General features: G+C 37.3%; 1 protein-coding gene across 1 annotated transcript in view; it reads right to left on the reverse strand.

The window, feature by feature from the left end:
* Positions 1-17,265, reverse strand: part of LOC121300252 (transmembrane protein 132C-like) — a 44,634-nt gene extending 27,369 nt beyond the window's left edge. Inside the window, exons 1-2 of the mRNA XM_041228751.1 lie at positions 17,184-17,265; positions 7,481-8,381 (exon numbers count right to left, since the gene is read on the reverse strand). Coding sequence (XP_041084685.1) covers positions 7,481-8,381; positions 17,184-17,265 — 983 coding nt within the window. The remainder of the gene's footprint in view (positions 1-7,480; positions 8,382-17,183) is intronic.
* Positions 17,266-25,089: the final 7,824 nt, after the last annotated feature.

Consider the following 25,089-nt stretch of genomic DNA (forward strand, 5'->3'; position numbering starts at 1 on the left):
ACACTTATGGAAAAGTTGTTTCTTCTCATATTCCTGTGTACAACCTCTTTCTGTTATTTCCAAAAGAAACTGGATATTTCCACCTCCCGCCAGAAAAAGGTAAAGAATGTGTTGACGACAAGAAAATGAAATAATTTAAAAATCAGGCCTCCACGCATGGCGCAGGGGTAAATGGAAGATGGATGGACACTTTGAGCAAAGCCGACAGCTTGTGAAGAGCCTTATTTTATAGGTGCTGCACCTGTCATCCATCACACTTTTTTTTTGCTTGGCAGGGATAACAATCCAACAGAGTTTTATCCGCCAAGCAGCCAATAACCTGGATCACAGGAAATTGAGGCCTGGCCTGCCCTGATGTCAACAGAAGGACAAGTTTACAAAACAAAAATAACGTTTGATCTGAAAGTCAGCCAGTACAAAAGAAAAGCAAATAGCTAATGGGCTTGGGTTGGGCTTGGGTTGCATTTGAGATCAGTAATTGTTCAGTAAATAAATACGTCAAGATCCACTTTCGTTTGTACTGTAGCAATACCAAACATTGAACAGACCGCTAGTTTTAAAACTGCTTTAAAGAACTGCGCTCATTCAAGAGCAATGCACTTTCAAGGGATGCTGGGACACTTGCCAATATTAGTTGAAATGACAGTCGAAAAGTATCATAGAGAATGTGCTCCTTGGTGGGACAATCCACTTCAGCTTTAGATTATGAAGGCACTAGCCAAAACATTGGACTGCTTGATTAAGGGGTCATCATTTACCCTGCCAGGAAAAGCCACAGATGGATTTTGTAAAAGCATTTTACCCTACCGGTTGATTGCATCAACCTCTTCATTTTAAGGGTAATCCTGAGATAGCCACAGGTGATGCAATCCAGGGTGAATCCAGCTGTGGCTTATTCCCATGGGGGATAGGTAGATAAAACCAACCTGTTAGTGTTTTATCTAAAAAATCCACCTATACCATACAGGATTAATCGGTTAAGTATTTAATGATACCTGATATAACCTAAAGGACTTAGGATCTTGGGGACCAGATTTGTACGCCCTGGTAAAAAGACTGGAGTAGAGAATGAGTTGTCATCAAGCCAACAACCTCAATTAACATATCTTCATGCCCTTTTAAGAAATCCAATATGTTTTTTTTAAGAATAATTTTACTGGTGTCAATATTGAATCTTTGAATTATGGAGAAGAGCTGATGACAAGACTAATCTATCTGGCCGCTAATGTCAACATTGCACTGAATTAAACAAGCCAAACACTTAATAAACAGCCAGTTAAAAAGGGCAAGCCTCATTAGGGATCCTTGTTTTCTTCTATGTACGTACATAAGGGAAGCGATGTGTCATTATTCAATCGGAATTTATTTAAAAGGACATAAAGCTAACAAACGAGTTGGGTAAATCTGACCTTGAATGTAGCACTGTTTTTTTTCTCTCTGAAATTTGCCTTTGCAATAGAAACTTAAATTCAATGACAAACATTTCAAGTGTAGGTCTTTTTTTAGTCTTTTCTATGGAGGTTTAGGGAAAATGCACACTGTGTGGCAAATCTCTGGCATTATCCTTTAACACTAATGCCATGCTAGATTTAAATACAGCCACTGTGATAATCAAGGTGTGTGTAACAATTTTTGAGGGTTGTAAGAGTCTTTTTGGTACATTTCTGACTGTAAAATATGTAAAACACCAAGGAAGGTCCAAATTAGTCATGTAGAAGGTGGTGTTATTTGAATCTGCCAATGCTTAGATCAATTGAGAAGACCTCAGTCTATGTTCAGTTTATGCATGCGTTTTCAGGGAAGCAGGAGCAATTTCCTTTTATGCATTAGCTGCTAAATGACACGACTCAAAACTCATAACCAAGATAATAATGAATAAAAGTACTGTATTCCAGGTAAGAGTTACACAATTAACTCCTTAAATGTATGTCCTTTAAAAAGATAATTCATGCCAATAACCTCAAAAAAGCAAAAAAAAAAAACCAAAAAACCAAAAGATTTTTAATTGTATTTTCTCAACAGCAAGTGTAAATACATGAATGAAATACTTAGAGGTCTCAGACACAAACATTATTGAAATGCAACCCACTCATGCTTTGTCAAATTGGTTAATTAGCATGGTAGACTTCACAATTGTTAATTACTTCACGTGCAATGGTACGGCTGAGGGGAATGTAGAAATAGATACCTTGCAAAACTATGAAGGGCAAACTTCAAGTTTAATAGGACAGTTAGGAGTGGTTTGAAAAGACAAAACAGATGATAGGGCTGCAGACATTGCATCAAACAACATTGGGATATGCTTCACTTTGCCAGTTCATTTTTCATCTGTCAAAACAATATATTTAATCCAAGCAAATCCTAAAAGCATTTCATTTGTAACTCATTTTTCTTATAAATTGTATTTTAGGTTTTAATGGATTGTATTCTCTAAGCCTTATCAAGGCAACACATCCTTTTTCACTTTCCCCCTCCTATCCTACTGTTTCTGCTGTAAAGAAAAGTAATCTTGATTAATCTTACAGAGCCAGTCCAAACCTTTCACTACAAATGCCAGCTTTTGTGTTACATTGGAATCTTTCTCTAAAGGTCATAAAGCTGATGAATTTAATTTAGTCAATCTTTCTGGATGCTCAAATGATTTAAAGAACCATGCTTCACAGGAAAGGTCAAGATTTTTTAAAGTTATATCTGTAAGCAGCAGCTTCATATGAGTGTTGCTTTTAGCTTGCCCCACAGACAGATATGTGTTTCACAAAAACACTTAAGAAATTCACATGTTACTGAAAATCTTTGACGTGCGTGGTTTTAGAAATGCCCACTGGCGGAGCACAACAGTCATTCATGCAACTGGGATTCAGACACAGAAGTTAAAAAAGGGACAAGTCTGGTTAATAATGATCTTGGTAGAAACAGCAATCCAGCACTGTGCAAAACACACACAATATTATTTTAAACAGGCGAGAAATTAAATGTTTAAAAAATGTAGATGCAGATCCCTTTAGTGCAGGTGTGTGTTCTCTAAATAAGATGTAAATTAACATCTCAAGCTGTAGAAATTTGAGGGCGTTTGGAGATGAGAGGAGCACACTGGAGCTTGGAAACAATGTTAAGAAAAAAGGCTTCTAGAAAAAGATATAATATCTGTCACGAACTAAAAAGCACTGACTAGATTTACAAAACATGCAATACCAAAAGTATATCAAGTATGATATCCCCCATATACCTTCTGCACAGACCACCTTGTAGTTCCTACACAAATGCTTTAAATAATCCTGGACCCAGATTATTGAATTCCCAAATGGAATATATAGTCCATCAATGTGAATCTCAGACTAAATAAATACTATTCTATACTATTTTTGGACGTCTAAGATTTCAGTAATGCCATGTTTAATTTTCCTTAACAGGGTCATGAAAATTTATGCCTTTGGCTGCCTGCCAAATAAAACATTAACCTGAGCCAAGATCGCAGGTAAGCTTCCCCAAGCATACGTTTTGCAGAGCCTTACTCATTCTTCTTGTTGAGTTTCATTAAAACACGATGGTCCTTTATGAGAGTTTAAAGCAATGAAGTTCAATTTTAAGAATGATCCATAAGATGAGAGTGAATAAGCTAAGTGTTAGTCTAAAATAACAGGTGATACTCTGTAAACCCTAATAACAAAGCTTGAATAACTATATAAAAAGCATAGGTAATCATCAGATTTACAATCTGAATGGTTTGGGGTTCTGTGGTCCCATACTGAGTTATTATTCTTTTTCTGCCTTTGTGTGGCTTTGAGTTTACTTTGAGCTTCTATGAAGTGTCCTAAGTGTTCTCAGTGCATGGGCTGAAGCCATTCAAACCATGTGACAGTGTGACTTTACATCTCTGCGAGACCCTTCACTTAGGATTCTCCGACAAGCTCAAAGTCAAGTACAGGCAGATTTAGAGAAATCAGGAGTTAACTCTGTTGGAGCAATATAACTCAGAGCCACTTAGAATAAATGCCAACACCCTAAAACATTAAGAGAAATATAACAAAGCCATTCAAATCCCATCTGAAGTTACTTACACTTTAAGTTAGCCAGTGGGTGGAAAATCGGTGGCCCAGGGTGCTTATTTACAGTAGATTACATTTTCCATCCTGTTTTCATGTCTTTACTCTTGTAATTCCATATAATACAGAAGGCTGGATTACAATTAAAACATAAAGAAGCCACTCCACACTCACTGATCACAAGCTCTGAGTCTCTTCAATCTGTGCTAATAGCAACATAGCACAATGTATCGGGACCTGTTGAAGCTCAACACTAGCTTAACTAATAGCACAATTACAAAGAAGGAATGGTGTACCAGTCTGTGGAGTGAAAGCTAAACAGATTATCAAACATACTGGCTGCTCCAGTAAGCAGTCAGTTCTTGTTACAGTCTGCAGTAGGTTTTACCGTTGGTGTCATTACATTGCACCATTGATCTTTCCTGACAGAACATGCACAATGGGAAATGCTCAGAAAGGGTCCAGGCTGTTTAAACTGCCCAAGTCAATAAGAATTCTAAATGCACTTTTGCATAGTACACAGTACACATTCGTACTGCCATTTTCAGTGAAGGAAACTGACAGTAATTAGGTTTTGTCCCTCCAACGTTTCCGTCCAGCCCCCTTAAAAAAAGAATTACCAGTTCATCAGATGGAGAAGGGTCTGTCACAGTGACACTGAGAAATACTTAGAAATGATAAATAGATTAGAGGAAAGGGGGGATGCTACACAATGGATGCTGTCTGAGTATTTGCACGTTCCTTTGACAAAGACATTTGGTCAAAACATATTTCTTATATAACCTGGTTAAAATAAAGCAATTTGACTGGATTATGTTAGCGTGCGGTTGCTTTAAATATGATTGATTATGCACATTTTCTACTGACTTGGTGGGTTCACAAGACATGATTTCAGGAGGATAATGCAATTGTTTAACTATTAGAAGTATATTTATGTGGTGACTGACAAGTATACTGAAGAATAAGAAATCAGAAGGTACTTTTAACAGGACTTCCCAAACCTCTGGAAATCATGCAAATCAATCAGCAAATCCTTCTCCTCCTTTCACATGTGACCTAAGCCAGAATTTAAACCAGGCCCGCAAGGAGATGAGAAGGATAGTATTTTACCTGCTGTGCCACCAAGCCTCTCTCCTCCTAATTAATGGCTTGTCCTTTTGGTAATTTCAGTCAACACTGGCAGTCCAGCTTATCCCCTTTTACCCTGACCCTGCACACTGAGCAAAAGCAATCTAGCAGAAGTTTGCAGCTTGTCTTCCTTGGCATCCAGACAGAGCTGAGCTGCATTAGATTTCCTTTAAGATGAAAGGCAAAATATTCTGGTCATCCCGTCCACTGCTTATCTTAGCCAGACGGTAGGTAACGACCGTTGAACTGTAGATCCAGAAATGGCGAGCAACTTGTCCTTTTCACAGCTTGGGACATGACGTTTATGAATTTTAATAATATGTTACTAAATTAGGAAAATAGGATGATTCAACATTCCAGTGCTATTCTGGTGTTAGTACTGTGAAAAGATAGGTCCTTCATTTACAATATACAAGGTTCAAATTTAGGCAAGTCTTCATAAGCACAAACATGCTGAGAGCAGAATCCATGCAAAATACAATTATATGGCGCTACTGGTTCCCTTCATGAGAATTATATTGGGAAATCAGGCAAAAACGGTAACACTATGACATATGCTTACTGTAACTACACGGCAGGTATATGACATACCATCTACTGTAGAAGTGGGAATGCAAAGAATTCAGCAAAAGGGCATCCCTGTATAGACGTATTAGGCAAGAGTAAAACATGTATTCTTATTTATAAAGCCTGCTGGTAATGCCACCAAGGAAAGTAATTTTGCATTTGAAGATTTAGTTGAGTTGATTTGGTTTTAGTGGAGTCCCTTGAGGGTAAAAAACCAACATCTACTGTATAAAAAACTCTTTGGAAATATGTTTAATTTCCTTAACCTTTCTGACACCCAAAACAAGGTTTATTAAATCTGATTGAATTGTAATTTCGGGTGAGGTAGCTTTGTTTTTCTGATAACAAAACACTGCCATCAGCAATGTGGATTCGATAATTACAGAGTTTCAAATTGAAATAAATTTATTTTATGTGTAGATGCCTGTGGGGGAGTGAATGTTCCTGAAACATTGTCCTCAAGACAAAGCGACAAAGTGCAATGCAGTACCAATGCATAAGCACACAGGAAGTGTAAGCACAATCTAATTACAAGAAGGAATGCAATTCACTGATGTGTTTATCTGTTGATTTATATTCAGAGATAGAAAGAGGGAGAGACAAAGCGTTGGAGTCACAAAGTGTCCAGATAAACTTCTGGCTAAACCCTATTTTCTCATATGTGTAATAACAAGATTTATCTGTGTGACACTCACGTCGCACATCTGAAAAAAAAAATCTAATGGACTGACAGAAACATCTAATCTACAGTAAGCATTGTCATACAGCGTGTGTGATTACTCACATAGTCAAATGTACAATTTTAGGTTTTGGCTGTGACATAATCCCACTTAAAAACATGCAATCTGCAGGATGACAGATAGTACACAATTTCAGCCCTGCTTTCAATGGACAGACAAGCTTGTAGCATAGTATGATTTCTTCAAATAATAATTAATTTCCAAAGTAATTTTAAATACATGCATGAATGTCTAGATACATTTTTTTTTAAATTAAGTTCCAAAATATCTAATTAAATATCCAAATTCACAAATTATATTAATTATTTATTCAGGACACTTTTTTTATTCAAAGTTCTTATACAAGAAAGACATCTAAAACTAATATGAGTGTTGCTCAATACACTAAGACAAGAGGACAGGTTGACTTAACCTTTTTTAAATTTAAGACAATGAGCTTTTAGAGCAGATTACAGGGTTCGAACAGCAGATTAAGGGATATTCCTCTTACTTTAATTTTTTTGTACTGTAAGAAGATCAAGAGCCCTGACCTGTCTTTTAAAAGTGTGTAGAGGAGGTTCACTTTCAAATGTGATAAGAGGATTTCCAATAAACTGGAAAATATGCTTTTTAGGCATCTGAAAATGTTTACTTTGCATACTAACCAGCTACGGGCAGCATTATAGGTAGATTTATAATCTAAGTCAGTCAGTATGCTACATTGGAGTCTAAACTAAATAGACCCATGGGATGGAATTTAAATTATTCTGCTGGGGATGGATCAAAATGACCCATATAAGATTATAAAAACTTCTGAAGAATGAAGCAAACAATTGTCATATTCTTAACTTGTCAGAGTTTAAAAATGTTACTTTGAATAAACCTTCTGCAATGCCCTAATGCTATTACATACAATAGGTGTGTTTGAGATTTGCATCCCACAGAAACTCTCCAACTAGCCCCGGTTTGAAAAACCACTGGTCCAGGGCAAAACTTTAACCTAACAGACCGTAAATGTCCTACCTTAATGTGAAAGCATCCACAGTGGAGCCAGGAGACACAGACACATAAAAAGTGACAACATCTCTCTTTTGAATGGGCTTTGAGGACACCTGTATGACAACGTCATCCCCCAACCTAAGCTCTGCCTGCTGCCCCTCACTCGGGGGGCTTTGGTGGAGACGGACACTTCCGATCCTTTGCATTGGGGTAACGGGGGTCTCACCAAACTCATATTGCTCTGTTCTACCCCTCTTTGTAGCCTCTTCGTTGACACATCCTCCATTCAGGGTGGATCGAACCATGTAGTAGAGCTCCACGGAGGTGCCATCTGCAGGGTCAGCAGGTTTTTCCTGCCTGAAAGTCTCACCTGTTGGACTGAACCAATTAGAAAGGGGTTCAAGTTCTGCCACACAGAGTGCTAGATTTCTTTGGAGTCTGCAAGAACCTCTGACCTCCTGGGTCTGCCAGAATGCAAACACCATTATACAAGGTAACTTGTCCATTGTGCCCTCAGGGCTTTGGTAATCCCAGTTGTTCCCTGAAATGTAAAACAAGACCCGTACTTTGGGCTGGGAGGAGGAGACTCTCCTGTTCAGGATGTAAGACTGGATTTTCCAGTTAAAGCTGAACTTGTTGGTTGTGTAGAAAAGGTCTGCCATCTGGATCATGTCCAGGGGAACGGTCTGCTCCACAGATAAGGGGCCGTAGCTGACATTGACCACAGGGGCTTTGGCTTGGCTAGCCTGTAGTATTAGGAAGGGCTCTGTGTGAGTCTGCATGCTGGAGTTCCTCATGACATCCTGATTGGCTTCCTTGAGAAAAAAGGATGAGTTGGCGTTGAGGACCTTGTACGTCACAGGCAGGTACATGGGGAATGATGTAGGTCTTTTGATGCTGTCAGAAAGTTCTCGGCTCTCAATCTCTGTAATACAAATAAAAACGTTCATGAATTGCAGCTTTATTCATCAGCATCTTATAATTCCTATGAGGTAGTATTTCCCACTTTTTTTTAAACCAAAACCTGGCTTCAGGGAGTTCTTGGACTTCTTACTCCATCAGGTTTCCAGTAGGAGTGTGCTGGTCCTCGTACTCATGTTCATACTCGTAATTGCCTTTATGAAGTATATATCGGCAGGTATTAAAGAAATAGTCATTAATGTGTTGATTTCAAAACAAGAAAAGCTGTCCTTCCCTTACCTTTACAATGGAGTACCAACCAATGGCAATTAACTTCCGATTGAGTGTTTTAAAAGCCAATTGGAAGCGTTCCTCTCTTGCAGGGTGCTTATATGAGCGTATTAGAGTATTTTTGTATGATCATGCTATCATTTACCATGCTTGCCTATGCTTTACCATGCTTTAAAGGCAATTACAAGTAAGAGTATCTGCACCCCTAGTTTCCAATGTAATAGCTATGAATTTATAAAATACCTAACACAGCTTTTATGTGTACAGTACTTTGTTCTGTTTGTTTCCTGATCAGTTTATTGAATGACAAATGTGATCAATAATTAACATACTGGTCAAGACAGATGTATGGTTTTGGGATGTATCAAAATACTGGTGTGTGTGTGTGTGTGTGTGTGTGTGTGTGTGTGTGTGTGTATATGTATATATATATATATATATATATATATATATATATATATCGTGCACTTAAATGTTTTCAAAGACACGTGAAATCCTTAAAACTGAATAGTGAATGTCACTGATGTCGGTTCTTAACTGATAGATTAATAAATGGCATTTAGAAGTCATTCTACATAACTTTAATGCATACTACTTCCTGATATTTTAGTAAATGATATTAGAACTGATACTAATGATGTGACTATAATCCTCCTACTGACACCCATTTGATCCTATCTGACGCTATTAATCCAGCATATGGGAAGGTACTTTCATTTCTCAATAGCTCTTACGTACATCATTTCCTCCCAGGATTATTGATTGCAAAACCATAGACCACATACAGTAGCTCAAGTGAACACAATTTGCTGGCATACTTAATATACCTTCAGCATCTTGAAATTAGTTTTTAAAAGCAGGCATCAAACCATGCTTCTCATTAAAGTAAATGGGCATCAGCTATCTTTTATATAATCACGCTGTTGTCCTTGACCTATACTATAAGGGTTTACTTTAGTAAGATAGTAATAGTAACTCTAAGGAAATAATGAAGCCTTCCAGGCAGCATCTCCTACTTTCCCCATGTGTGACATAGCAATGAGAGCTTCAATGACCAAGACAAAACAACTGCCAATATCATTAGCTACTTTCTCGCAAATCCCTTATGGTTTTCCTGTAGATTGCTTGTAGAAAACTACTTCGGTGAGGGTAGTAAGTGCATTTTAAACCCTTGGTTATTACCCTATAGGGCGAGCAATCCCAACACAGTTTGGTTTGTGTTGAGAAGTGTGGGTTCACCACAACACTGAAGAAGGCATCTGCTGAAAGTTTTACCTCAAAATATAATTTTCTAGCAGCTAACAAATAAGTAAATGAACATCATACACCACTAAATTATTTCAAACAGATCACCTAAAGGATATCAGAAGGCCTCTGTGGCTTCCATTACATCTTCGTGTGATAGGAGGGCAGGGTTAAGTAGAGGTCATTGTCTGAACAGCGATGGCCAAAATTTTTGCATCACCTAGAATTTTTTTTTTAAGATCATGTAATCAAAGAAACTGCCAAATGATGTCGCAAAAGTCTACTAGAAGCCATAATAGTAGTACAGTATTTTATGTTAGATTTCAAAATGTCACATTTTTCAATTTGTGTCAGTTTTTCATAAAGTATATGGACAACTACAAAGTGGGATGAAATGCAGTATGTTGATGTAACAATATTCAGTAGGTTGCATTCAACTTTATTATTATTTGTTTATTTAGCAGATGCCTTTATCCAAGGTGACTTACAGAGAGTAGGGTGTGTGAACTATGCATCAGCTGAAGAGTCACTTACAATAACATGTCACCTGTAAGACGGTTAAGTGACTTGGTCAGGGTCACACAATGAGTGAGCTGGGATTTGAACCAGGGACGTTTTGGTTACAAGCCCTTTTCCTTTAACCACTGCTCACACAACTTCCTATTATTAATCAAACTCAGTTAATTGTAAAGGGTGATACAAAACTGTAGACGGAGAAACCACGAGGTGACTGAATGCAGAATCAGGAAGCAGCAAAAACTTACATCTTTTAAATTGAAATTTCAAGATGAATCAAATATATTCAACATAAGAAAACAAGGGGGGGGGGGGGGGGGGTAGTGGGGGGATCAAGTGGGGGGGGGGGTAGGGGGGTAGTGATAATATTGAAGTTTTTTTTTTTTAAAACCCTTGTTTAGCACTTATTTTAAAGCTTAACCCCAGAAAAAACAAACAAAAACAACTACCACAATCCAAGGATTGGATTTGTTTATTTGACAGCAGCATAACTTGAAATGATTTCAATAGTATTTAATGCAATCTTGACTTTAGCCTGCAATTCATCTCATAGACTTGTTTTCTGTTGGTCATTCTAGTTTTTTTTTGATGCTTGTTCGAAACTTGATAGCTGCAGATACAGGAATTATTAAACTGTCTACAATTTGGGAACAACTGCACTTAATGTGTGTATTTTAGACCATCTACCATGTTACTAAACACAATACATATTTATCCCTTAGTGAGCTTTACTTATCTCTTCCTCTTGTTCTACATAAATTAATTATTCTTTGTTTTCTGTCAAAATGTAACTTTTTTCACCCAAAAAACAAGATGCCCACATCTGAGGCCAACCGCACATATATAACAAGCTGCGAGTCACTGAGCTGAAACATGAGTGCAAACCCAGTCCACAGATATAGCTGCACACAGGGAACCACAGTGGTTTCCCTGACTATGCTTAGCAGACTGTTCAGGTGGAAACCAGTGCTGACAGTTGGGGACTAGCTCAGCCACAGAACCTCCATATATAGAGAGAATGCAAAATAAGGCAGCTTTATTTTCCTGACTCACTTCAGCTGAACATTTTTAAATGTAACAGCAGACCCAATTGTGCAAATGACATTTAAAAAGAAAATGGATTATTGTTTTTTTTTAATTGTTTACGTACCAGCTTCACGCTTTAAAATTTTCATGGACAAATTTGGCTATGACAAGAATGTACATTTGTGTATCATTCATGAAACAGTACTGCACTGAATACACTACTTAGCCACTGCATGTGATATGCTGTTTAATATTGTTATGCAGATCAATGCAGTTGTACTCTTATCTAGTTCTTCATTACAGAATTTCATATTAAAATATTGACAGCTGCCAGGCAGTGATTTATTAAATGTTTACACTGGTCCAATATTTAAATTTAAATTACATTCTTCAAAATAAATGCATTATTAGTTATTTTAGACTTAACCACTGTATATCAGAATTTTGCACCACAGCAATAATTTACAAAAACATAGATCGATTTTAAAAGTCATGGCCACTGTATTTTTATTCCAGATGTCTATCAAGACACAGCCTAGTCCTTTACATGTAATGCAGGTCCTGGCCTTAGTACCTTAGTTTTCCATTTTCTCGATTTATCAAGCCGAGTGAAAACCAAACTGTGAAAGCCTCACAATACATCTGAATCTGGCTCGGAGCCGAGCAGGGTCTCAGTCAGCACACTAGTATCTTGCCTCCCCATTTTCTTAACTCCCGCCACCACTGGTCCACACTACCCTTGCAGTTCCCTTGTGAGGATCAATAACTTCCTTTACTTTTCTTCTCAGAATGAAAGATATATGTTGTTCCTTTAGATTTGTATTCATTTACTGAGTTCAACCAAACACTGCAGAATGAAGTGACTCTACTGAAGTTTGGGCTGGGTGGGGTCTCAATTAGGCTGCAAGCATGCATACAGTATTCTACACCCTCACATTCACAAAACAAACAGCTACAAATTCACCTTCACTGCTTTGTACGCTCATGAAAGGACCTGTAATGGGACGAATAAATATCTTTCAGTCAAACTTCCCTTCCTGTGTGCAAAGCACTGTTATCCATATCAACAGCATCAATACAGTCCCAGGGATGTCCTTTGAACAGCTGAGAGTCCAGTAGTACTGACTCAGACTGGACAGGCAGCCAGGCACTCTCATTAACAAGATGGATCATCAGGTTTAGTCATGGTTTTAACCCACCTGTCTGCTGCTGATTAGCCTCACAGAATAAATGCATCCGTTTCATTCTGCTTTTGTTCAATGCATTGTAGTGTATTGCACTCCTAAAACTTCTCAAAGTCGATTTTGTAAAATGCTCAGACATGCTTCAGGAAAACAAAGGAATCACCCATTTCCGAGAAACCTGTACTCTGCATTTTTGGGACAGTTGCAAAAGGATGCAATACAAACCGAATCGATGGCTTTTGGATGACACGTAGACTGCAGGTATTGTTTGCAGTCCTCGAGCATTCTAGTACACTGACTTTTTAAATTGCTGCTTCTTCTATGAGCAGTTATTTTTATCACTGTAAGTTTAATTTTACAACTAGTGCAGGAACGTAGTTTATTAAAGACACCTGTAACTGTGCCTGTTTTGTTAACCATCACATTATGAAGCTGTGTACACATTTTAGGATCAATCCCACCAGAGGTTATACGCCTCACAGGCTTTCATAGATACTGAGATTGCTGAAGGAATCTGGTATGTCTTTTACCAGCTAAACATTAATTTAGTTGAGCCCTTAATCTATAGAAACAAAGTAAAAAAAAAAAAAAGCAATACACAAAGAAGTGGATTCCATTGCAGTACCATAGGATGTGGATTAATGTAAACCTCTGTGCTCTGTTCTCTTTACAGCTTATCCCAGGCTAAACACAAGGAGGGCTGCAACAGCTGGTGACAGCTTACTCCTCTCCTAGTGCAGCCCCTAAATCCGATCCTGGTAAGAACAAGGTTTCAGATAGAAGCAAGCAATATGCTCACTCAATATGGAGCCTGAAAAGAAATTAACCTCTCCCTCCTCCCAGGCGAGCAACTTTGACCTTGACTGACGGTGCCCTTAGACTGCCATATATGAACTTTGAGTTAATTAAATATACAAGTAGCTGTACAGTTTCCATCAGGCATTCCCTGGAGCAAGAGGTCCAGCCGACAGTTGTTTTAACTTCTACACAACAGCTGAGAATACGCTGAGCACAGAGACTAGGAGACACAGAGACATTGTTTAACATTAACATGCTGTTGTAGTTCACATATCAGGCCATATAATGGCTATGCATTTGTGTTAGCATTAGTGGCATAGTCAAGGCAGAGCCATACCCACAGGGACTTTTATACAAAGCAGAGATTTAAGATGGGCCATAAAACTACAAATGGTATTCCATATTGTTGCATGTTTAAATTATTTGACCATGATTTACCTTGGTTAATCATCACCGGACATTAAATCCTGTTCAAAATGTGACTGGAGTTTTGGAACATGTTATCAACATAGTGACCATTCAAAATTAATGGTCAACTACCGTACCATGAATAACCAAATGTTCACTACATGAGGACTATTTTAGGCTCCTTGTCAAGATATCAACTTGCTTTTAATAGCGTTATTAAAAAAGCTTTTGTTTTGACATCCCCAGCAAAAGATATTACATGCATATTAAACTACTGGGGCGTGGAACATTGGTCACTTTTTATTTATTTATTTATTTTCCTCACTCAGACTACTTCCTCACTAAATATCTTGGTATCCCAGAATAGATACTGTACCTGTATCAACTGCAATGGCAGCACACACATTATATGTTTGATACAAATGACTGCCAAGATTGGCATGACATCCAGTCATTTTACATGTATCCATGCTTAGTCAGGCTATATTTGCTATATTTGCTATATTTGGGGCCTTGCTGAAGCACCCCCAGATCATCACCGATCCTCCACCACATTTCACAGTGGGTGCGAGACACTGTGGCTTGTAGGCCTCTCCGGGTCTCCGTCTAACCATTAGATGACCACGTGTTGGACAAAGCTGAAAACTGGACTCATCTGGGGGTGCTTCAGCAAGGCTGGAATCAGGCAGATTTGTCTTTGTGAAGGGTGCATGAATCAAGCCAAGTACAAGGTTGTCCTGGAAGAAAACTTGCTTCCTTCTGCTCTGACAATGTTCCCCAATTCCGATCATTGGTTTTTCCAGCAGGACAATGCTCCATGCCGCACAGCCAGGTCAATCAAGGTGTGGATGGAGGATCACCAGATCAAGACCCTGTCATGGCCAGCCCAATCTCCAGACCTGAACCCCACTGAAAACCTTTAGAATGTGATCAAGAGGAAGATGGATGGTCAAAAGCCATCAAACAAAGCCAAGCTGCTTGAATTTTTGTGCCAGGAGTGGCATAAAGTCACCCAACATCAATGTGAAAGACTGGTGGAGTTAAAACATTAGTATTGTGTTGTTTAAAAATGAACATGAACTTATTTTCTTTGCATTATTCGAGGTCTGACAACACTGCATCTTTTTTGTTATTTTGACCAGTTGTCATTTTCTGCAAATAAATGCTCTAAATGACAATATTGTTATTTGGAATTTGGAAGAAATATTGTCAGTAGTTTATAGAATAAAACAAAAATGTTCATTTTACCCAAACACATACCTATAAATAGTAAAACCAGAGAAACTGATAATTTTGCAGTGGTCTCTTAATTTTTTCCAGAGCTGTGTGTATATATGTGTGTGTATATATATATATATATATATATATATATATATATATATATATATATATATATATATATATAGGGAAATATATACTTTTTACGAGGTTCTTGTAAACATTGAACATGAAGGAACAAAAAAAAAAAAAAAAAAAAAAAAAACATTACAATGACATTTTCAAGCTCCTAGCTTTTCATGGAGGACTGCTCTAATCTTCAAAACGTGTTCAAAAGTTATGTTGACATCATTTAAATATATTTTTCAACCATCCTAAACAAATATAGCAAGCCCGCCCTTATCCTTTAAAAACGCTTCCAACAGCGTTCCCAATGCTAATCCTTCCAAAAGCAGGAGGCCGTCACTTTATCAGCTTACTGCAGTCTCATCCCATGTGGCTTATAGTATCTGACAGGTTTTTAGTTCAATAACAGTACTGTTTTTATAACTACATATTCAACTGGGATTTTAAACCCAGAAGCAGCTGGAAGGAAAGCTTGGGAAGAAATTTTATTATATGCCACTGTAATGTCTTCTTAACTCCCCAAGGAACCATAAAAATTACATCTATTTTGCATTGCTGCAGGGTTCAGTCTGGGCATACTGCAAGTGTATTTAAGGATATGTTTCTAGAGATTGCTTGTGATAGTTCAACACTGGTCATATCTGTCTTATGCAGAATTGTAAGACTGTCGTAACAGAAGTCGTGTTGACAGGGATGAATACACAACCTCTTTCCACTGGCTTTATACATCCAAAGTCAACCAGGGTGGGGTTCGATTTTCAGTGCATTTAGCATATTTTCTTCTGATTTATTTTATTTATATGATTTATGATGCTTTATTTGTGTACAATGAAATATTTTAAACCCACAGGGTTTTGAAGTACAGGTCTTGCGCCAATCGCTACTCTGTTGCCAGAGAAAATAACTACATGCACACTTGGTTGAACTTTTATTTGTTTAGTTAGGAGGCTGTGTGGTCCAATGGTTAAAGTAATGGCCTTGTAACTAGGAGGTACCCAGTTCAAAGCCCAACTCAGCCACTTACTCATTGTGTGACCCTAAGCAAGCCACTTAACCTCATTGTGCTCTATCTTTCAGGCGATACAATCTTATAAGTGACTCTGCAGCTGATGCATAGTTCACACACCCTAATCTCCTATCTTGGAAAGCACTTTGTGATGGTTGCATAATTTCAATGCCACTTTATGAATACTGTTAAAGCACAGTAAGGATCTCTGACTTTCAACATATTCTTCCTCCTCCTGCTGTTTTGCTTTTTCTTAAAGCACGACTGTTATTATTGAGTCCCGTACCACTGTTTCACAGCACAGTGTGAATGCCAAGCTATTAAAATGCGTAAAGTTAAAAAGTGTTTCAACTTTATGGATGAAGCTGCTTCGGTGTTAGGGATCCATCGCCTTTAAGGATTTCGGTCGGATCACAATAGAACTTGGAACCCTTTAGCTTGCAAGAAATAATGTTCTTTTTTTTTGTCCAATGCTACCTGCAGGAAATCTGACGCAGTTCTGCAGAGATACCTATAGGCTAAATCTTGGAGCAATGGGGTTGACATGCCCTAACTTTTATTTAATAAAGCATGTGCTTTTTGTTGTTATTTTACAATCAAAATAATAATAATAATAATAATAATAATAATAATAATAATAATAATAATAATAATAATAATAATAATAATAATTTGCTTAATATATTGGTACAACACATTTGGAACAATATAACCAACTATTTTAATTTGTGTACATTTGTCTTTAGTAATAGTAGTATAAATAGCAGTGGAGGTATGGTTGCTGTTATTTTTAATGTGCATTAATTAAAGCAATTACTCAGTAAAATACATATTGTACAAATCAACACAAATTGCGTAATGTTAACATTATTGTGTTGCCAAAATTAAGATTCAACACAATGTCTGTGTGTAGCAAATCATACGTCTGTGTTCAGTCTTTACTAGTCTAATGTATTGTCTCATGGCAAGAAATACCAGTTTCAAAATAACATGATCGGTAAGAACTTACCTTGAGAGACTCTAACAGCCGACAGTATTATAGCTGAATACAACTGCAGCATCCTCCAGCCCCGTCTGTTACAGCACATCATGGTGATCCCACTTACTCCATTCACATCTATTGCAATAGTAACAGTGTATGTATATATTTTTTTAATAGAATAACTTTAAACTTGCATGTTTTGATACAAATGTAACGGCGTCCTTCATTGCGGTAGTGTCTTAGTTCAAACGAGCATGATCCACTAGGGATATCGGTACTGTATTACAGCGCTGAGTTCTGGACACTTCGCAACCATGCACCTTTCTTCAGTACAGCAACTTTGGCAAACTAGATCAAAAACATTTCTTGAGTTTCAGGCTCTCTGTAGCCAAGGAAAGTAGTGTGCAATCTCCTTACGGGTTTAATTGCGAATGCATCATTTATTTATTCGCTGTAGCACAGAATAGAATGCGTTTTCCATAAGTCAGAGCAAAAAAAGAATCCATGGATGATTCAGTGTTTCAAAAATCTTGAAAGAGTTCTTCATTTAAACGTGTCTACTGTAACGCATCTTACAAATGCAAAGTTATATGCTGCATATGTAGATGTAGTTTTTGGAGTACTTTTACAGTTTCATTTTGCAGAGATAGCGTCGCAGTAGCTTTGTCCCAAATAAATTCTTTTTATGTGGTCTCCTCAATTCATTTATAAAAAGCGAAAATAAAGCTTTGGAATTCAACAAATAAAAGGAATTTAACAAGAATCCATGCCAGAAATCTTACAGTACCGTGTGTATTATTTATATGTTTTTTTCTCAATAACAAATAATAATCTTTCACTACATTGCATACAGCGCGCCTCTTGTCTCTCAAACTACTAGTCTACATACAGCAGTATCGACTACTGCCAAGCTAGCGAGTCCCGCTCTACACAGCGCACACAACGGATGAGGATGACTGCAAGTTAAGCTCAACTCAACTGCTGATGCCTGACATGGAAATTCATCGGTTATAAACGAACGAGGTTTGTACACATGGCCCTAAAGACTGGAGTGAAGCAATAGCCCCATCTCCGGATTACCACACGTTAATAGTAAATTCCCTATAATGTAAGATTATCAGCTTTATACTACAGGAGTTTCTAAACTTAAAACAAGTATTATCCAAGAAGATAAGTTGAATGTACCCCTCCCTCCTTGTTTTTTGGCACTATTGCCCATCCTTTATGTCTTCTGTATATTTTCTCTATAGGCTTATCCCCTTGGCTATATAAACTGGTACAACAAAGCACTACAAATAAATAGTGCCAAACAACGTTTTTTTTACAGTACGTGTCTTACCTTAGTAATCCACCTTTCATTGTAATAGAAACCATTATTGTTTATTATTATTACCTTAATGCAGGGAAACTATTTCAAATACAACACTGTATATCAGCTGCATCCTGGTTTGCTGTAGGTCACATGGTCTAATTACAGTTAAGAAGTGATTAGTTACCAGGAAACAGCATACATTTATTTTATTTATAAACATTGACTTTAAACCTGGGTTTGTACTCCTTTAAAGGGTTGCAATATGAAATGTGCAGGAACGTGTTTTAAAACACATGCTCCTCTCTTGTTTAGTTTCACTTTTCATGCCTAGGCAGGCAAAAGGCCTTATGATTCAAACAGTGGCAGTATTTTGATCTGCTGCCGTTAACATCAATTGCATAGGCCAGTGGTTCCCAACTCTGTACCTCAAGATCCAATCAGGTCCTAAATAAGTTGAAATGGCCAGGGGTCACATAACTAATTTAGGAGTTGATTAAAGCGCATTGCTGGACTGCAACAGACCTCAAGGGCAAGAGTTGCATCATAGACCCCTGAAGTGAAACCTATAATCATTCAGTGATGACTACAAAAAGAACGCTTGCAAGAATGGATCTGATTTATGATCCCTCCCAACAAACAAACACATTGCATTGAGTGTGCTTTGCAGAAGTAAGCTGTGCCTTTCACATCCATTCCACTGAACAGTGTGCATGCATTTGAGTTGGGGGCCCCCCTAAGGCTAGGTATGGACAGTCCTGGTATTGACCAGATGCGCTGTGTGCACTGTACTGAGCCTGTGCATGTGGACTGTCCTGTAGATTCAGAGGGCTTCTCATTTCACACACATCAGAAACCCTGTTTACAATGGCTGACGATAATTTAATTATGATGGCTTACTGGTTCAGCACATGGGAAAATACATTTAAAAAAACAATCAATAACAAGTTACTGCTAGGCGCTTGCAGCGACACAAAGAGTTGCATGAGAAAGAAACAGATTGAATATGGAAGGTCTGTTTCCAATAGTGCTTGGATAGAAAGCAATTTGTGTCAGAAGTACAGTTTTCAAGTAAAAATACAAATCCAGTAACATAAGAAATAATAGGACAACTTGTGAATGCCAGCTTTTTTTGTTTTGTTTTGTTTTGGTCTAAGATGATAATGAAATAATACTGTTACACTTGGGGTTTTGTTAGAAATAACTCTGTAAAAATCGATTATTAATAAAATGCAATTTAATAACATATTTCTAGATTAAAAATAAAGCACTATAGATAGCAATCCAGTATGACTTATCTTATAATAGTTATCTCATTGGCAATAAATCATAAACATGAAAAGATCTTATCACAAACAGTCATGTGTATTACTGTATACAAAAATGCCTGATGCCGCAACTTATTCTAATCTCCCAGCACCAACAAACTACAGTATATGATTTAATAATGAAAATCTGAACAGCCCTGTTAATAAATACAAGGACTGAAGCTCCCCTCATTGCATATTACCAGCCATCTGTTGCCAGTTACATTCCACTGAATGAAATATTGAAGATTGCTCATGTGTCAATATTCCAAAATGGAATGTAGCATTCAACCATTACATTCTAAAGCATGAGCTTTAATGTTTATTATTTCCAGCAGCAAAGAATCATGTTTATTTATATCTAGTACATTCATTATCTCTTTTTTTCTGAGGGTTTCCAAAATGTTTTATGTATTCAGATCTATTTCCTTTTTTGGAAAATAAAATGATTGGGGCAAGGTGGCTATAAGCTAAGTTTGGGAATACCTAAATGCTGCAGCCTTGTGATAAGGGTAAAAGAAGCGAGCGAGCTGTGGCTTTAGGCTCAGTGAATTACTGATTGTTTATGCCAGCTTCGAGCAGCCTTACATTGGACAACCACTGCATGTTTGTGACAATTTTACAGCAACCAACTTATAAGTTGATGCCCTTGTTTCAGTAATGGCTAGAGGTTCTGCTTAGATCAGAGCTTATAATACAGAAATTGGTTTAAACTTGTTTTTACCTCGTCAGTACAGAACTCATCAAAACATCTGTATACTGTCAGGTCCTTGGTTTAATTGTATGGTGTATGTTTACAGTATGTTTATTACATTGTAATAAATAGCTCATTTATGCCCAGTGCCCTCCTGAAAACAAATGTCTTCAACGCTTTACAGGATTTATTGAGTTTGAACTGTAAGTTTGAGGTTCTACTGTCCTTCACTAAAGCTTAGGCATTAGCAGCTATTCTAATATAATTTAGTCCACCATATTCCTTCAAATAGACTTTAGTTGGCTTCAGCTAGAGCTGATTCATTATTTATAGCTCTCAAACTATTTTCATTTAATTTAATTTTATGCCAAGATTCCTGCTTTGCAAGCATCCCCAGCTTCTCCAATGCCAGAAGGTAATTGAAGTGCAATTAAATATAGATGCTATTGGATGGGCTTTGTTCTACACTTAGCTGTGATTAACAGCCAAGTGCAAATCAGTTGCCTCCTGTTGGGCTAATTGTATGTTTGGCCTTGCACGAGACCTGTCTAATGAATAATGAGGTGGGGAGCAGGTTTGTGTGGACTCAGCCAAACGCTCATAATTCATCTATTTCCAATACTGCTGTTACATTTTTATTTATTGTTCCAGTCCATGAGCACAATTCTTTTCCAAGGATGTTTGTATAAAATAAATCTGACTGCAAACATTATGGTTTACAACTAGGGTTATAATATAATACCAAATGTTGATCCCAATTATATATTATATATATATATATATATATATATATATATATATATATATATATATATATATATATATATATATGACATGTTTTATGGAAATTCCAGCATTTCTGCACTTTATGCATTTGAAAGCAGGACAGTGTTCTGATACGGTACCACACTGGCAGTGATGTGTTACCGTGGTGCTGCAGTGTTTGTTGGTTCATACCACGGTTTGTGTGTATATACATATTGATAAAGTTAACAGCAACATTCCTAGAGCAACCCCATCAGACCATTCCTTCATCCTAGTGAGTGAATTCCTGCCCATTTCTTTATGCTTGGCTCCTTACTTTTTAGTTTAGATAATTGAGGAAAATGTCACAAATGATGCGCACAGTTTTCTAGTCCAATTTGTAAAGATGTTTTTGCATTCAAATGAAGAATTACCATCATCGTCTGACAGTCAGCGGAGCCCCATGTGGACTGTGTGTAGTGAAGAATTAAAAGGGGTTTTATATTATGTCACCTACATGTTTCTCTTAGCTGCTGTCTAGCAAATCAATCCAGGAGTGACTCTTTTTTTTTTTTTTTTTTTTGGGGGGGGGGGGGGGGTGGGGGGGGGGGGGGGGGGGGGGGTGAGCAGTAGGAAACACTTTTGCTTTGCAGAAAACGATCTGGTCATTAACTTTTCATGACATAACATAAAAAGTACGTCATGGTATTTTTATGCAGTGGTACCCTTAAGTCGGTGGTCACCATACTAATTTAATTATAATTATATATTATATTATTATTAATAATAATAATAATAATAATAATAATAATAATAATAAACATTACTGGAGAATTTTGATTCTCTAATATTATCCCTGAAACAATGTAAAATTACCTAAATGGCTGATCAGAGATTGCTCGGTATGGCTATTGTTGGGCCAATGTGTTCATGAGTATCTGCCTTGGATACAGGTGTGCTAAATGTTGCTGAACATTAAAGGCATTATTTATTCTTCAAGCGATGTGGGATCTACATCCCTTCTCCTTGGCCCCCCTCGTGTTCATATAAGGCAACGTATTGGACATAATTACATTAGGTTTTGAGCAGCATACTAGTTTTCTACGTGTCTGTGCTGTGGCTGCTACTTTCTCAGTAACTAATAACCACTGGAAATAATGTTACCACTCTGTTCTTGAGGAGGTTATATCGTTATAGGTTAAAATAATGATGACGTTGATAGATGTTAAAAAAAACCGGAATACAGCTTTTTGCAATCCCATTCCTATCCCAAACGGGATGATAAATGGAGATGCCCTACTGTGGGAGTGTGTTTTCCGATGCGTATTATTCTTGTGTTTGGCAGGCAGAGGAGCGAGTGTCAAAATACATGCGAACGTCACAAGCGTTGCTTAAAGAAAGGGATGTGCGCCTGACGACTACAGATACCGATCACAGTATATAGTTAATAGTAGTATAATTCTAGTTTATATCGATATACAGATGGGGGCGGCGACAGGTGTGTCCTGGTAGTTCTGTAACAAGCGCCGTTAAAACAATACCTTCCATACTTTAAATGGTCTAATCTTTAAAGGATCTGTATACAGTAGGGGAGACAGGGGTTGGTTGTCACACTTTTTAGTCTGTATTATTTTCCTCAATCTGGTGACATGCTGCGAGCTAACTCTTCACATACAAATTGATGTTTTTTTTTATTTCAGCATAACTTTATTCCAGATATGCTATTTAGACGACCTGACAACTTGCCCCATACTATATTTATAGTCTATATATATATGCAACGGGGGAGTTTCCATCTATACAGTGCCTATAGAAAAGTTTACACCCCCTTGAATTTTCTTCACATTTATTTCTGTCAGTGCCTCAGAGTTTCATGCATTTAAATGAGGATTTTTTTCCACTTCTCTACGCACCATACTCCGCACAGGAAAAAAGTTTTTATTGAGAAAAAAATTATATATTAAAAAATACAAAACTGAAAGATCAGAACTGGATAAGTCTCCACCCCCCTGAGTTAATATTTGGTGGAAGCACCTTTGGCAGCATTTAGGTCAAAAAGTTTCATTTTAGTTTCGTCAGACCACAAAACTTTTTGCCACATGGCTACAGATTGTCCTGAGTGTTTTTTTGCATACTTCAAATGGGATTCAAGGTGGGCTTTCTTGAGTAATAACTTCCTTCTTGCCACTTTATCATACAGGCCATATTTGTGGAGTGCTTGGGATATTGTTGCCACCTACACACTTTGACCAGTCTTGGCCATAAAAGCCTGTAGCTCTTGTAAAGTTGCCATTGGCCTCTTGGTAGCCTCTGATCAGTCTCCTTCTTGCTCAGTCATCCAGTTTGGAGGGACGGCCTGATCTAGGCAGGGTCTTGGTGGTACCACACACCTTGCACTTCTTAATAATTGTCTTGACCATGCTCCAAGGGATATTCAAGGCCTTTGATATTTTTTTATACCCGTCCCCTGATCTGTACCTTTCAACAACTTTGTCCCAGAGTTCTTTTGAAAGCTACTTGGTGCTCATGGTTGAGTCTTTGCTTTGAAATGCACTACCCAGCAGAGTAACTGTTGAATTTATCTTGAAATCATGTGAATCATTACAATTTAACACAGGTGGAGGCCACTTAACTTGATGTGTGATTTTGAAGGCGATTGGTTACACCTCAGCTAATTTAGGATTGCTATTCCAAGGGGAGGGGGGAGACGACACTTATCCAACCAAGCTATTTCAGTTTTTATTTTTAATTCATTTTCTACAAATTTCTAGAATTTTTTTTTTTCACTTGGAAGTTGTGAGGTAACATAAAAAATAATGCATTTTAATTCCAGGCTATAAGGCAACAAAAGGTGAAAATTTTGAAAGGGGGTGTAGACTTTCTATAGGCACTGTATGTTGCCCTTTTCAAATTGGCTTTCCCCATTGCATTTCTACCAACTATTTATTAGCATGCAATAATAAATGAACGACTGCATATCAATGAAATACTTTTAAGGCATTACCGAATGCAATTTTATATAATCCAGTATTTGGGGAACGGTTCCTGTGCTTGTTGGACAATAGCAGTGTTCAGCCCAATTAAGTTACACAAGCTTTTCTTTCTTAAATAATCAGAGTGTTTACAGAATAGGACTTCAATGCAAAAAAAAAAGAAAAAAAAAAAAAAAAAGAAAATCAATAGAAAATGTTTTGAACTGTAAAAAAGCTTAAGACAGATTACATTCTGCTCAGTTTTTTTTCCTGGATCGATTGTATGATTTAAAGACTGTGACCTATGGTGTAATCTTTACACAAGCGATGTGTTAACAGACTTTTTGTGGCAGTTTGTTGTGAAATAGATTGGAAACAATGGCTATGACTAAATTGCACTCACCTAAAATATATTGATGTGCCGAACCTCTGCAGTCAGGGCAATGCCCGTGAATTAGAGTCATCTGATACCAAGACACGGAGGCCTGAGTTCAATCAAAACCATGGTCTATTGGTTAGCACTGTTGCATTTTATTAAGGAGGTGGATTCTTTATGTTTTGCAAACATACAGCAGATACAAAGTACAATATTAGTATACCTTTGCCGTGTGTAAACTTAAAGGTAACATATGTACATTATCACAAAAAGGAAATATGCTAATAATGGAATTTACAAACTAGCACAGTTTCACCAGTATACTCAATCCCGTGGTGTTATTTATAAACAACATTTACATATAGTTTAAAAAGCTTTTTTTTTTTTTTTTTTTTGTAGCTCTGAATACAAGGTAAAAATTGACTTTGAATCTTAACACTTTCAATCCTGTTTTAAAAGCTATAAACTTTATATGCAAGTTTCCTGGGACCCTCACAAAGATGTCAAAGCACACAGGCCCTGTTATAACCC

The sequence above is a fragment of the Polyodon spathula genome, chromosome 25 (genome assembly GCF_017654505.1).
Source record: "Polyodon spathula isolate WHYD16114869_AA chromosome 25, ASM1765450v1, whole genome shotgun sequence".
NCBI classification, from domain to species: domain Eukaryota; kingdom Metazoa; phylum Chordata; class Actinopteri; order Acipenseriformes; family Polyodontidae; genus Polyodon; species Polyodon spathula.